Source organism: Cuculus canorus, chromosome 6, assembly GCF_017976375.1.
Source record: "Cuculus canorus isolate bCucCan1 chromosome 6, bCucCan1.pri, whole genome shotgun sequence".
NCBI lineage: Eukaryota > Metazoa > Chordata > Aves > Cuculiformes > Cuculidae > Cuculus > Cuculus canorus.
The window spans coordinates 10628770-10644625 of record NC_071406.1 but is presented as its reverse complement, the minus strand read 5'-3'; the positions used below and the strand labels follow the sequence as shown (position 1 = coordinate 10644625).

The following is a 15856-nucleotide window of genomic DNA, read 5'->3' as shown; positions in this document are numbered from 1 at the left end:
TTTTTAAAGTTACGTTTAAAACCAAAAATGTGTTCTAGCTATTACTACAGCAAGCCATATTGCAGTAACATCCTGCAATGGAGAGCAGCCAGCAGGATTATCTAGGAATTTAATTTCTAATAGGTTATTAAATGGTACCCACAGATAAAAATAAAACTGAGGAGAGCAGGTGGTATTCAGACTACTGTGTTTTAAATGCACAAAAATGCTAAGGGAGATACAACCTAGCTCATCCTCTACCAACGCCTCTCATTTGTTATTACTGGCATACAGAGGAAGTACAGTTTAGACTTCCTCACTGTCTTAATTTAGCTGTAAATTAAGAGATTGCAAAGTCATAAAAATGTATGAGTTTGGGTTTTAATTGTCTGAAAATTGATCCTAGTCACAGCTAATTGTTTTTCAGTTTTAGTGAACGCAAACTTCACCCTCACTTTTCAGTCAAACATTGTGCAGAGCCCAGCTTGCTCAGGCCAGAGGTGCTGTGCCCACATACTCCGCACCACTCAGATCTTCTCTTTGACTACATCCAAACTTCTACAAATGCCTCCTTTGGAAAAATTCCTTTCTCTGGCCTCGGTAGTCGCAAAAGGCAATGATTTAACTGAAAAACCTGGAAAATCACCCACTCCCAAGAAGTGTGAGAAAGTGAGTGAGGATAAGCAAGCCCATCATCTCCAGTACTGTGGACACTGTCACTCTGGAAGGAGAGTGCTACAGCAAATAAATGTAAGCACAAGTGCACAACACTAAGCACAGTGCTCAGCTGCGTTTCAGAATCCGTAAGTTGACACATAGGGGGTCCCCACACCCTGCAGCTCCCACAGAATCCCTGTATCTCAGTGTATAACGTAAAGCTCAGGAGTACATTTACCAGCATCTCCCAGTCACAAGCCAGAAGAACTTACCCACCTGTACAAGACCAGAGAAAGATACTGAGAACTGATGACCAAATCTCCGTTTAGAAGAGCCCAACCAGCAGCAGCAGAGGCTGGTGCAGATCCCAAGGTACATGACAGTGAGCTGCTGGCAGGGATTCCTTTAAGAATTAACCGCCACAGCAGGTGAGGAATGCTACATGTTGACTGCCAGGGATAACAGAGGGAGCTGTGGCTTGGTTTTTTGGAGACAGAGAATGTTAGGGGAATCGAAGTCCAAAGAGACGAAGCATGAACAGAGGTTCTTGCTAAATGAGCCGCCTCTTGTATTTTGATTTTCCTCCAGACTGGACAATATTGATTAAATTACTTTCTTTAACTGTGTTTATGTATCTGCAATAGAACTGCACAATCCCAAAAGATTATATTTAGGTCTCACCATGCCAGAGGCTAGGCAAACTTTCAGCACCCATGCAAGTAACGGATTAGCCTGCCTAAAGAGTATGAGAAAATTGGCTGATATTTAAAACATTTCCCTTGACCATATACAGGCCTAGAGGCAAACAAATAAGCAAATAAAAGAGTAAAAACATAGACCTTACAGGCACTAATCATACCCTCCCAGCACAAATTCCTACACTGTGTGGGCCAGGGAATTTACAACATTTGAACTAAAGCTTATTTTTAAATAATTAATAATTTTATACTCTAAAAAATTAAATCCACTCTGGAAAAAGCAATTCACAAAAGGTCAATCCTGTAACTGTACAAACCCATTACAGAACAACAGTTAAACTCATCCTCTTCCAGGTAAGCCCTAGTGCTTTCCTATGCATACACAAACATTCTCAGCATTGTTTATGAACAACAAGACCATGGAATTACAACTAGAGCATTTTCTTCAATAATTTTAAGATGCATCCGTCCACAGCAAGAGATTGTTGAAAAAAAAAACACCACAAATCACAAAACCGCAATAATATTTCATTAGTATGGAATTAAAAGGAAAGCTCTTCAAAGCACTACAGAAAGCTCTTAGATGGTAAACTTTGAGAACAAGAGGTTGAGGTTCAGGCACTGGCTCTGTGCACAGCCATAGTTAGTAAAAAACGAGTAAGATCTCCCAGCACTGTTTCTAATAAAACAGGTTTTACTGTAGTTTCACAAGTCACTTGTGTACTTGAGAAGACCCTACAGTTCCCCACGTTGGGGGTTTTGACTTCTAGAAAGCAGAATTTTCAGAAGTGACCTTTACTCAAGCCACTCAACTTATCTCAACCTTGACAGCGAGGTCTGGCTGCATCCCGATCCTTCCCCACTTCAAGAAAACCTTTGCATTCACACTGCTGGCTACGTGCACGCACCCGGGTACCTCTATCTTGTCATAGCCAAGATGCTGTTGTTGCTATTCCAAGTGCTCACAACAGTCTCAAACTGTCAAAGGAACAGCAGCAGCTCAGCAATGATGAGTCAAGAACCTCGAAGTCCTTATTTATATAGAAATTAGCAAGTCCTTTTACAGAATGACAAAATGAATGCTTAAGTGTTGCAACAGATCTGTCAGGGCTTAACGATATAAAACCATTTCATTTTAAATTTTGCTGGACCACTTTAAGTGAGAGCACCTTGCAAATCAAAATCCAGGAAAAAAAATTATGCAGCAACTCACAGTACAACATCTGAACTCCAGCCCAGCACATTTACTACCACCCCCAAATGTTTGGATTTTTTCAAAGGCTGAACACCACTGCACTTGGCTGCCCATTTATCACACTTTTTTAATTTATAAATATTGTGAGATAGATTCAAATTGTCCCTGTAAGCAAGTGACTGAAGCCTATGAAAAATTACAAATCTGTTCATACTCTTTCCAGAGAGCTATCCCTCCACGACTTTCATTTACCACAAACCAGGTTTCTACATACCCACGTGCTACTAAAATACAACAGAAAAAAAAAATTCACAAAGGTTTATTGTCAGTTTATTTCTTCTTTTCTAGTTTTATTATCCTTTCCTAGCACGCTTCAAGTTGCAGCAGCTGTCAGTGCTTTGCAGGCTGGTCTCCTGTTCTGGGGGAGGAATGAGATCATGCTGGTCAGGCCAAATTCCCCCCTTATCCTGTTTATCTGCTCAAGTCTCAAATGCCGATGCTGAGGAACAACAGTCCCAGAATGACGTCCTTCAGGAGCTTCAGCCAAGACACCCAGATTCACACCTGACAAGCACAGGGCCAATATTTTCTCCAAGATGAAACACAGATGCAGAAGGCCTGCTCATCCCTTTCTCACACCCCTCATGGTGCAACTCTCCCAGAAAGCCCATTACAAACAAACCACCTCTAGCAGTGGCACAAAATTACACCCATCTGGAAAGTGATTACAGAAAGCTTCCAAGACTGTCCTTCTGATGATTGTCATTCTGCTGAAACCCAGACAGCACTGCGTGAGATACTTGGAGCAGCCAGGTCTCTGAAGACCCAACAGCTGTTTGAAGAGCAAACGCAGCAGCGAAAGCTTGCCCACAGACAGGCGTAAGGCCTGGCTTCAAGTGGTAGCCAAGTATGTGTGAATTTGCTTCCAGCAGGAGGGACAATGAGGAGCATGGAGCCCATGCAGATGCCAGGGAGGATGTGGGATCCAGCCTCCATAGCTGCCACCATCAATGTTATGACACTGCCCAAGGAAAGAGGCTCCTTCCTACTGAGTTCCCAACAAGATGCAAAAACCTGGTGAAAGACTGCCTTCAGATTAAAAGTTAGCAAGGCATAAAGCAAAGGAAAGAAAGAAATCGGGATTGTCAGTGCAAACCAGTGTGTGGTTTTGTCTATATAATTTGAAAAAAGCAGTAACCATTTTCACAGAACTGTTCATCTCTATCTGCCCATGGGTTTGCTGTCTGTAATAGCTTGCTTTTTCTTCACTGACCACTGCAAAGCGCTTATCTACAGTGAACTCATTCCCCTTTTTGTTAAATGGGGGGGAAGGATGAGAGAGAAGAGAAAGAAAAAAAAAAAAACCCTACATCAGCAGCAGAAACTTTGGGCACATCTTCCGCAACTACAAAGATCACTTCCCCCCAAGAAGCCACCACCACTTTAAGCACACTCCATACCCACAGCTTGTTGATGTAAGTGTGAATTCCTCCACACACCAGAAGCCTCCATGCTGCTTACGGAGTATCTACATCAATAAATTAGCTCTGCTATTCCAAAAAGCTTTGCAAAGAATCAAAATGCTGACCTTGCTGTGCAGCTCACCAGCAGTGCCCTACAGCCAATCGTAAAGTGGCAGCAAAGCTCCTGTTCTTCAGCTCATGTATTAGACTATTTGATTGTAAGTTTAAAAAACAACAAGTGCAAGGAAAAAAGGCCCAACAATACAAGAACATTGACAGCAGACCCTGGGGATGCCACAGGACACCACCTGGGCTCAAGCATGAGGGCAACAGACACATCCTCATTAGATATCAAACCTTCTCTAAAGGTTTACTCCTGTAAACCCTTGAGTGCACAGGCATGCATTGCAAGATGCGCAGGCTCGCCACAAAGGAAGGGTGTGGTACAGCTGAAATGAGCTGTCAGCTGTCTGTGAGCCAAGCATGATACAGCCCAGGCTTCCTATCCTAGGAAAGAAGGGCTCTCCCACACCATCCCAGCTCCCCAGCCCCCTGCTATCAACACAGCCGTTGCATTTCCACCTTGAGCTTCTACCAACCGTGGTTCTCAAAAAGAATGATAAACAGGTTTTTTTTTTTAAAGCCACCCTAACTAAGCTTGCATTTGATTCTCCTCTTTTGTGCACTAAAGCCACGGGTCAACTACACACAAATGAAGTTGCATTGTAAAACTTCTGCAGGGCAGCAAAGGGAAAGACATTATATTTAATTAATAAGTAGCAAAACACCACTCTCACTGGGCCACTGCAAAGCTGACTATTTAACTGCTTTATCATTTAGAGAGCTCTTCAGCTCTCAAAATACATCTGCCTGGAAAAAAAAAAAAACATAAAAACCCTGCAGCGAGTTTCAGCCAAACAATTTCTCCTGCATGTACATGACAGCTCAAGTCAGCAAGAACTCCACTCACGTACCTTTTATTTGTGGATTTGCATCAACGTAACACAACTGAAGCTGGACCCTAAAGCCAGCAGCCAATCCTGCAGATTTTTCTGCAACAACAACTACTACTCCAGGTATCACTGAAAAAATAACTGCAAATTTAGCCAACAACTTTTTAGAGTTGAGCATACAAAAACCAGGTACCTCAAAAGGTCTGAACTCTCCACTCCACACGAGTGATCGCTGCCTGCAGCTTTGCCACCACTTAGGCTACCAGTGTGCAGCAGCTCACCATAATGTACAGTTTCACATCGTTACCAAAACCCAAAACTTTTCCTTAAAGTATAGTTTCAGAAAACTCCAGCAGTCAAAATTTAAGCTACTTTACACAGGAATCAGTACTGGCATAACACAAGCATAGGTGAACACAGTGATGGATGAGCACCTTGACAATTTTGGCCTCTCCGCTATCTCCAACAAGCTCATGACTTTCAGTTTATGACTTTAAAAAGATTATGTTGATACTTTGGTCTCTGCAGTAACAAAACACTCGCTATTAAATTGAAGGTAAATCCATGTATTAGCTACTCCAGAGAAGCCTCTGGCCTTTTAAATTATTTTTTAACCATTTTTGAAACATTTCAGATTCAATGCAGAGGATAACAACTATCACCACCTTCTAAGCAATCAAGAACACACTTAACAGACTATGTTACCTTAATATTCAGGAAGATCATAAGCCTGGAGTACAACACAGGTAAAACACTGTATGGACCACTAGATTCCAGAAGCAAAAACCAACAGTTGGAAGTCTAACTGGTAAACAGTTACAAGCAGTGCACTTCAGGGGTCAATACCACTAAAAGCCTTTGAGCCAGCTGACAGGCAAGCATGCATTCTGCAACCTCTCAGGCAAGACCAAACCAAAGAGGAGCAGCCAGGACACAGGTGGGCAGGCTGCCTTTCCACAGAATCCCAACAGTCCAGAGGAACAGGCTGAACAAGACCGCCCGAACTTCCAACAAAAGCAATGAAAAGCCTTATATCTGGGATGGACTAATCCATGGATCAGTGCAAGCTAGGCATGTTGTGCCAGACAAGAAAAGGCTGAGGGACCTGAGCCTGTTCAGCCTTCTTCAGAGGAAGGGGTCGGAAGGTAATGGGAATCTCATCTACACACAGATAAGATGGAGACACAGTCTTTTCAGAGATGAACAGCAGAAGGGCAAGCAGTAATGCTCTCAAATTGTAGCAAAAAAATTTCCTTGTTTGACACAGAAAAAAATCTTCAAAACGAGGGTAAGCTCCAGGCCATGAGCCCAGAGAGGCTGTGGCATCTCCATCCTTAGCCCTCAACGCTAAATTCTAACTTTGAAGCTGGCCCTACTTTGAACAGGAGGCTGGAATAGAGATTTCCCAGGGGTCCTTCTTAACCCAAATCACTCCATAATTCTCGGATATAGAGAAATTCAACAAAAATACTCCTACATTAAAACTTGGGCGTCAGGCACTCAAATAGTTTAAGCTTTAATTAAGAAAGTACATGTGCTAACTTAATCACCTATGATTACGACAATAATAGAGCAGGACTACTTTCTTGTTCAGTGCTTTACATGGACAATGATTCCTATACAATGAATTATTCAAAACTGCTCTTATTCATTGTGCAGTGAGCATCAGATATTATTCATTTGGCACTCATGCACTGAAGCGTTTCCTTATGGTTTTCTTCTCTTGTGCTCATCATCAATGTTTATGAAGAAGTCAGATACCAATGAAAGGACAAGGACGTTTTAATCCTATGTTACATATAGCAAACTGATGAGCAGTGTATTTTCAGCCTCTCTGAGATAGCTGTGGCCCAATTTTTATTCCTACATTCAAATCGCAGCTTCTGCTGATTTCAGCTGCAGCTGTGACCCTGCAAAAGTTTTGCAAAATCAGAGCAAACTGTTCTAAATGAGGCCCCTGAGAAAAAGAGGAACACACAGTTAGTGATTACAGGGGAAAAGTAGTTTAAACAATGACTGTTACCACAGAGGAAGTCAGAGCCAGGGTCAGAAACCAGCTCTTTAATAAAGAATCCTGCAGCTCCTCCCAGTAGATCTCATGCTTTCTGCTACATCTCCACTGCAACTAAAGAAACCAACTTCCCAACACAAACTGGGCTCTCCAGAAAACTGATCTGTCAATACCTAAACATTAATCAAGATTTTAAAGATTTCCAGCCTCATCAAAAACTTAGGCATTTCCACCTGGAAGGAAAAAGAAAAACATGGATACCCACAGCAAAAAAAACATTCTCCCTGGCACTGACATTCCTGCTCCAAAGCACGTTGTCAAATATAAGATTCTCGGCTCAACAAACATGAAAAAACAGCATTTCTCCTGCCCCACTTCAGCCTGCCCTCCCCTCTCATGCCAGGACTAGAAACACAGGACCAAAACCATGAAATGGTACAAGCTTTGCAAGCAGCCTAAAAAGAAAGTTGTCCGGCAGTATTACCTGCAGGCAGTGATCCACTACAAGAATTCATCAGCACCGGCAGAGTGCACATGAAGGCAACATCCTTACGTAAACCGGGGTCCTTACACACACACATTAATTTTCATGGTATAATGAGTACAGTACAAGGATCTACCCAGGATAACCGAATAGCAGCAGCTGGCGCTTTCCCCTGCTGCATTAAGCAACCTGATTAGGTCAGCCACATGCAGTTTGTTTTTCATCTTTCCTCTGGGGACAGAATGTGTATGGCGGAGCAAGATGTTAATGTTGTAGGTGATTTAAATTAACTTGCTACTACACAATTACATTAGAAAAGGTGAAGTTGAAAAATATCCTACGCACTTGGAGAGAGACAGACATTTGTAAGAGCCACCACCTCCTGCAGAAATCTATTCCATGGAAAACACAATTTATTTGATATTTAGAAGCTCTTTGGAAGTTTGTGCTTTTTTAGTTTCTCTTAATTTCAACTCTGAATATTCAGTATTAACACAAACATCCTGCTATACCTGAACCAACTCCCACATTCGTTGCTCCTGACCCAGCAAGTTTTACAGCCTGCCTATTCAACATAGGGATGCTCTGGGAAGGAAGAGATGGACACAGGGCTGGAGAAGGGAACCAGACCGTGCCCACCTGGTTCAGGAACTGGGTTCAAGGTTCCCTAGCAGAACATCAGCCACCGTGAAGCTCCATTTCAAATCATCCAAACCTGTTTCCCCAACTCTAGCTGCTTATTACCCCTCACACACTGATTTACTTCTCTGAATTTACAATGCATCTTAGCCTCCACCTGCTCCGACCCCATTCTTCCAGGCCACAAATACATGCCTGAATATGAATGGCTCACCTGCCTTTTGAGAAGTGCTTGAGGCTTCAACAAATGGTAAAATCAGCTTAATAAAAGATGACCTTAACACTTTAATAACACAGCATGGATCCTGAGGTGGATATCAGCTGACCATTTTAAAGACAGGCTTCTTGTCTATTCTAATGAGCAAATCATGCCAAGCACAGCATTTCTTAAGTGGTGTTATGAACCAGTATATTCTTTAATCAAAGATTCAAATGAGGATAAATACATTCAGGCACCACATTTTTCAGCTGTTTCCCCTCCTGCATACAAAAAAACATGACAGACATCCTGATCTAATTTTTAATAATGAAGAGGAATACAATACACAAAACTGCAAAAATTCTGAATTTCAGAGTAACCACTTGAGAAACTTTTTCTAGCACCTAGATCATCACATGTGAAAATGCCAGTACAAGTCAGGAAGCGAGGGATTTCGAAGGCCACACTAGAAACTGAAGGCAGATCACTAGAAACAGAAGGAAGGAAGATCAGGTCTCACTTAGACACAAGTTTGACAACAGAGCCACCAGCCAACCCAAAAGCTATCAGTAGAAGCACAATGGCAGGAGCAGCAGAAATCCCATCCCCATTGGTGGCTGATGCCTCAATGCCTCAATGCCAGCAAGTTCTTCCAACAGCGCAAAACCAAGGAAGTGGGGTGGGCTGTAAGAGGAGCAGCCCCGCCAGACCTCAGAATTAAGGTAAGACCACAGAATTACAGCTGCTCTCGCTCTCTCTGGTTGCACACAATGAGGAAGAAATTACAGTCATTGACTACACAGGATGCCAAAAAAAAGAAAAAGCTTTGTTTCAAGCAGTGCAGAGAAAAAGCCCAGAACGAGGGAGAAGAGTAATAAAAAGGAAGTACCAAAAGCATCAGCATTACAGAGAACTGTCCTAGAATGACACTAACAGTTACATGAAGGCTTGGGAGGTTTCTTCTACTTATCAAGCGATAGGAACTTTTAAATTCGCGCCTGTCTCAGGATTCCAGAGTTAATTAGTTCAGCTAACACACTCTATTGCAGCCTAAGCAAGAATTCGATGATTGCATTAATACTGTGGTGAGAAACCTTAAGTTCAGAGATAAGAACAGAGGACCAGTAATGTAGATGTTTGCAACGTGAAACATAGTTAAAAACTGTGCTGCCATCACCTTCTGTATCCATTTCTACCAAGCTGGTTTCAGCTTTAAAGGCCAAACAGATGAAATTTATCCTCCTGAGATCAACATAGAAACTAGAAAATAATCTAAGTTTTCTTGCAACCAAGACTGACATCAACATCACCTTCAATAAAAAGGATTCATATCCACATCTACTCAAGAAAATTCCATTATTTTCAAGACACTTTCCTTTATTACTACTAATTAGATCCTTTTTGCAAGCTAGCACAAATAGAAATCGTGAACACTTCCACAATCTAGCTCAGTCTCACACATTTTTCTTCCATGTCTTTGAAGTGCAAAGGATTGTCAGTCACCCTCCCAGTTAATTTGGACCAAATTCAGAAATAAGCATTTCCTTTAGAACATATTTCCTATGGGATCACTTTATGAAGAAGAGTTCTTGATCACCTCAAATTCAGAATTAAAATATATTCATGTGTCTCAGCTGCGAGTTCTGTTGCCTTAACACATGCTGACCTGCTCAAACAGACTGAATTAAGGTCACTAATTGTTTATTTACTGGTTTTAGTATTTATGAAGAGTGCTTAGCCAGTGACAACTGCAAAACAAACAAAGCCCCATGGTGTGAATTTTGGGGTTGTCCTATGCGGGGACAGGAGCTGGATCCTTGTAGGTCCCTTCCAACTCAGAACATTCTACAATTCTAAGCCTTAAAAGACAGGTGACTATTTCAGTTGCTTTAAATTTGTTATCCTCAATTTTTTTCCTATCAAATACAACTGTATCCCTCTTCGCCAAAACCCTCTCTCTGCTGTTTGTCTGCATCTGTTTGCTCATTCTCAGCATCTTACTCCATCCAAAGCCACATGGAGTAATTCTGCAAGAGAATCTGCCTGCAGCTGATAACCTAACGACAAGCAGAAGCCACCCAGCATAAGGAACCCTCTTACCTGCCACTGACTCTCCTAGCAAAACAAACAAATAAATAAAGTAATGCTAGCCTAGCAATTTGACTCCTTTTCTTCAAAGCTACTTTCATCCACATGTTTTTCTGCATTAATTCACAACCGTCAATAACCCTTCAGTAAACTTTCAGGAACAGCTAAGCAAAGTTAACTTCCTTAAAAAAAACAAAAAACCAAAAAAACCCCACAAAAAGAACCCCAAGAGACTTAATCCATAACATTTTATAAACATATATAACTAAGTCCATAGTGAGCAGATGCTAAAACCATTTCAGAAATAGGGAACAAAGGCAGTTACCTACAGAAACACAAGCATAGCTGAAAAGGAAATAGGGTTTGAAATATAACTTGTAGGGCTAAAAATCAGCAATTATTTGGGAAATTTATGAACAATTTACATGTATTTCTACTAGCCAGGGAAGAAATGCTGGGAATCCTTTTAGTAGCTGAATTGATTTACGCATTTGAGGGCAGAACTACTAAGAAAAACATAAGAGGGTGGCACACTATCAGGGCTCCAACTGGGAAAGTCAATCTTGTTTCTCTAGTCAACCACAGCACTTGGAACTTTTAATTCTGCAGATAAATGAGAACGAGTTATTGCAAGTCATTTCTCTCAAAATTACCTGGAAGTCTCTCAAGCCAGCCTGAAGTGACCTGTTTTACTTCTCTGGCACACATTCTGACCAGCTCTCTAGCTCAGAGAGAGAGATTCTGCTTTCTAGTTGTGAAATTTTTGTCATTTGAATTACTATGATTCACATGCCACAGAAGTGCCTTCCAAAGCTCTCTCCTTTCTCTCATTACTTTGAAACTACTTTGTTCATTTAACCCAGAACAAGGCAAACCCCAAATTAAGATGGTTAAGAGAAAAAGCAGAATTGCTGAATACAAAGAATTCTTTATACGGACAATGCTTACTTACTTCCTAGCTTGCTTGATTCTGAAAATAAAGAAACCATTTAGGAAACAGTAATTTTCCTCTTAAGTTAATTTATCAAGTAATATTTTAATAATTTAAAGCTACCCAGAAGACTCATCTGACAGTAACTGTTTCTCTAAATGAAAATATGGAGTTTAGCATGCAGTATAGCCTCTCCAGCTCTCTTTATTTACTTCATTGCAAGTTAACATTCATGCTATTCCTGATCCCAGCCAGGAAAATGCAGCCGAGAGTTGGTTGCACTCAGACACACTCTGACCTTCATCATAAATTCATAAGTAAACAAGATAATTTCCTGACGGATATCTAGAAGAGCAGTTTCTCAAGAACTCTTAACTTCTATTAAGAAAAAAAAAAAAAAGTATTTTCCTGTCCTCTGAAGAAACTGAGCCGTTATGAACAGCAAAGGAAGCACTGCTGTACTGGCTGCCTGAACTCACCGTACACAGGCTACAAGCAGAAAGTCTGCAAGGAGATTCTGCTGGATCCCCACATCATCTGAAGTGTCTGCCAGCCTTTGGTTGTCTCTTTCTCTCCACTGTGATAAATGTTTGATCTAACTCTATCACCGCTATTTAAAAATCTCCCTATTATTCCCCTACAAAAATATGAAGTTAGACTTCCTGTTTCATTTTTTATTTTCTAGACATGCACTTTACCCCAAGAATGTGTGACTTTCCAGCTCCAAGTGATTCAGTTTTCATTATTTCAGGTTCCAGCAGTGCTGGTGACTTTCTTCTTCCATAGTCATAATTCCCCATTTAGAGCGCCAAAGTATCAGGCACCTGTCATCCCACTTGTCTGAGAACTCAGCTACAGGTGTTTTAACAAATGCTTCACCAAATACAGAGCTGTACTTCTGCACCAGATGCAGCCTATGCTCAGCGAGTACTTCAGGACCCTACTTTGTCAAATTGCATGACCATGCACTGCTCACACTTCGTACTCCCAGCAAATCTGTTTCTAAACCATATATTTTAGACACCGATTTATTATTAGAGGGGTCTTTCTTTTGTCAAATAAATTTTAGAAATAGAAGTAATCCACAAAGTGAGAACTAAAGTACAGCATCCTGTCCAGGAGAGCTTCCTAGGGAGGCAGAGGGGAAAGGTGATATTTTGTGGGTAATTAGGTATAGAGACTAATGTAGGAGTAAATAATTGATTCCCAACAGAGCAGAGATTAATAGCAAGGTACCTCAAGTGTCCACAATAATACAATTAGTGCATTAAACTTGTCTCAATGACCTAGAAACAAAAGAAAGCATAGTTTGCACTAGAGTATCACAGCATATTAAACCAGATAATGGTAACTGCAAGGAATAATACCAACAGTCCCCATCTACAGCTCTTAAGCTACCAAACTAGCTGTCACTCAGAGAGCCAGTTCAAATTTTGACCTGCAAGCCACAGCACTGAAAAGAAACAAAATACCTGGATTGATAATTTTGAAAAGTGGAATTTCACTGCATGGCACTAACCTGTGACCTCCACTTCAAACATACCACAGCAAAAAGGGTTTCAGGCAAATCAGGTATCTTGCTCCTTCAATGCCTTCAATTCCACATAAAAATATAAAATACTTCCATTTGGCTTGCATAAACAACTCCTGTTTCACAGACGAAACACATGGACAGCGAGTGCTCAGTCACAAGAACAGCAATTCTTGTTAGACAATTCAGAGTTAAACTTGAATCCAGAGTTTTGAAAAAGCGTAGAAGCAACTGGAAACAATGGGTAAGACAACCAATAACTGAATCTGACCAGAAAGCTTTCCCTATTTAACAGCTTGAAATATCAGTTTGGAAATCCCCACTTTGCTTTCTGGCACTAGTCACTGGAAAGGTGACTTTCTTGCAACCCAGATTCTCAGTGAGAACCAAGCTGTTTGCTCCCCACTAAAACCACTGGGCACCTACTGCCTAGACAGCCCTGGTGCTCATTTGTCAATGCCATGCCAAAGGCCTTCCATCCTGCGCCACACACACACAGATGTACCACACTCCGGGTTTGCTGTCTCCACATGCAGGAAACAGAAAGCCAGTCCATCTGGGCTGGCAGATGACGGCTTTGGAGAGTCTCCATTTGAAGGAGAAGTGTGCAAACTTCACATAACAGCAATACTTTCAACAGCAACATGGCAGAACTCCACCAGTCAAGGATGAAACACCTAAAATGCAGAAATTCCAAAATCTCTCAAGCGATGCCTGAGAGATATGGCTATCAGCGTGCAAGTGGAAACTCTTTTGACGAGAAAGCATATCAGAAAAAAGTACATGAAAACCTCCAAATCCCTCAAACATGCAGGCAGGCCATTCAAAGGAAGGATTTTAGTCTGAAGCTGTTTCAAACCAATGCTCAGCTCTCCCTGCTTTCTCCTCTCTCTGCCACTGTATCTGCTATATCTGAGCAACTGTAGAATTACAGAATGGTTTGAGTTGGAAGGTACCTTTACAGGTCACGCAGTCCAACACTCCTACCACGAACAGGGACATCTTCAACTCAATCAGGTGGCTCAGAGCCCCATCCAACCTGACCTTGTGTTTCCAGGGATGGAGCATCTACCACCTCTCAGAGCAACCCGTGCCAGTGTTTCATCACCCTCAACATGAAATATTTCTTCCTAATCTCCAGTTTAAGCTTCTCTTCTTTTAGTTTAAAACCATTACCCCTTATCCTATTGCTACCGGCCCTGCTAAAAAGTTTTTCCCCCATCTTTCCTACATGCCCCCTTTAAGTATTGAATTGCCCCGATTTAGACTAACTGCAGCCTTTCTTAAAATAAGCCAGGTAGGGCAGAAAGTCCAATTTATGCCAAGAACAGCCTTTCCTAAGGAGGCAAGACACAAACTCCAACTTACACTACGCACAGCCTTTCTTAAAATAAGCCAGGCAGGGCACAAACTCCAATTTATACTAAGCACAGCCTTTCCTAAGTTAGACTAGACACAAACTCTGATATACACTAAGCACAGCCTTTCTTAAAACAAGCCACGCAGAGCACAAACTCCAATTTATACTAAGTACAGCTTTTCTTAAGCCAGACAGGACGGAGACTCCAATTCACACTAAGCATTGCCTTTCTTAAGCCACGCAAGACACAAACTCTGATTTATGCTAAGCACAGCCTTCCTTAAAATAAACCAATTGGACAGAAAGTCCAATTTACACTAAGCACAGCTTTTCTTAAGCCAGGCAGGATAGAAACTCCAATTTACACTGAGCGTAGACTGTCTTAAAATAAGGCGGACACGACACAGACTCGGATTTACGCTAAGCGCAGCCTCCCCTAACCCCAAGGAGACACACGCTCCGTGCACGCTCAGCTCCGCTACCGAAAGCATCAACTCCCGGCTGCGAGGGAGCGCCCCGAGGAGCCGCCGAGCCGCACCACCTGCCCCAAAGTTCAGCCTCTCGGAGCGGCTGGAGAAGCAGCGCAGCCCCGAGCCGGCTCCCACCTTCCCAGAGAGAAAAAAACAGAGCTGGTAACGCGGAGGCAGGTCCCGAGCGGACCCGGCGGCCGCCACCCACCTGTACTGCCAGCCCTTGGCCCCGCGGCCGCTCCTGCCCGGCGGCTCCGCTCTGCCCTCGCCCTCCGGCCCCTTCATGACCGGGTCCGCGCCCTGCATGGCGCACGCGGCTCCCGCGCCCGCCCCGCGCGGGCTGCGATGGCGGCGCCCCCCGCGCCCCGCCCCTTCCGGGTCAGCGCCGCCATCTTTAGTGCGGGCAGCGGGCCATTGGGGGCGGGTTGGAGGCCTCCTTCACACCACCGACTCGGAGAGGAGAGGGAACTGTGGGCATCTTCGGACCCTCCCAAAATCAAGAGCAATAACAAGAGTGTAGGGTTTTGCACCTGCAAGCACCCTCGCCTGCCCCACGGAAAAGAGAGAAGGAGTTTGCACCTGCGAACATCCTTGCCCCATCCCAAAATAAAAAAGCAATGGCAAGAGAGGAGTTTGCAGTGCAAGCATCCTCCTCGCCCCTCCCAAAAAGAGAGGAATAAAAACAGAGGAGGATTTTGTGCCTGCGAGCATCCTCGGCCCTTCCCAAACCAGAGAGGAATAAGAAGAGTGGGGGATTTTGTGCCTGCAAGCATCCTTGCCCTCTCCCAAACTAAAGAGGAATAAGAAGAGTGTGGGACTTTGAACCCGCAACCATCCTCCCCCCCATAAAAAAAAAAGAGAGGAATGAGAAGAGTGCAGGATTTTGCAACTGCAAAATCCTTGTGTGCCTGTCCCATCCCCTGCCCCCAAAAAAGGAGAGGAATAAGAAGAGTGGGAGATGTTGCACCTGCAAACATGCTTGTCACCCCCCCCAAAGAAAAAAAAAATAGAGGAATAGGAAGAGTGAGGGATTTTGCATTTGCAAGCATCCTCACTGCTCCCCCTCCCCCAAACCAGAGAGAAATAAGAAGAGTGTGAGGTTTTGCACCTGCAAGCATTCTTGCCCCCTCTCAAAATAAAGGAGAATAAGAAGAGAGAAGGATTTTCCACCTGCAAACATCCTTGTGTCCCATCCCCC

The 15856-nt window shown here is 42.9% G+C and overlaps 1 protein-coding gene across 1 annotated transcript in view; it reads right to left on the bottom strand.

The window, feature by feature from the left end:
• Positions 1-15011, bottom strand: part of OSBPL11 (oxysterol binding protein like 11) — a 41923-nt gene extending 26912 nt beyond the window's left edge. The window contains exon 1 of the mRNA XM_054069624.1: positions 14867-15011. Coding sequence (XP_053925599.1) covers positions 14867-14964 — 98 coding nt within the window. The 5' untranslated portion in view covers positions 14965-15011. The remainder of the gene's footprint in view (positions 1-14866) is intronic.
• Positions 15012-15856: the final 845 nt, after the last annotated feature.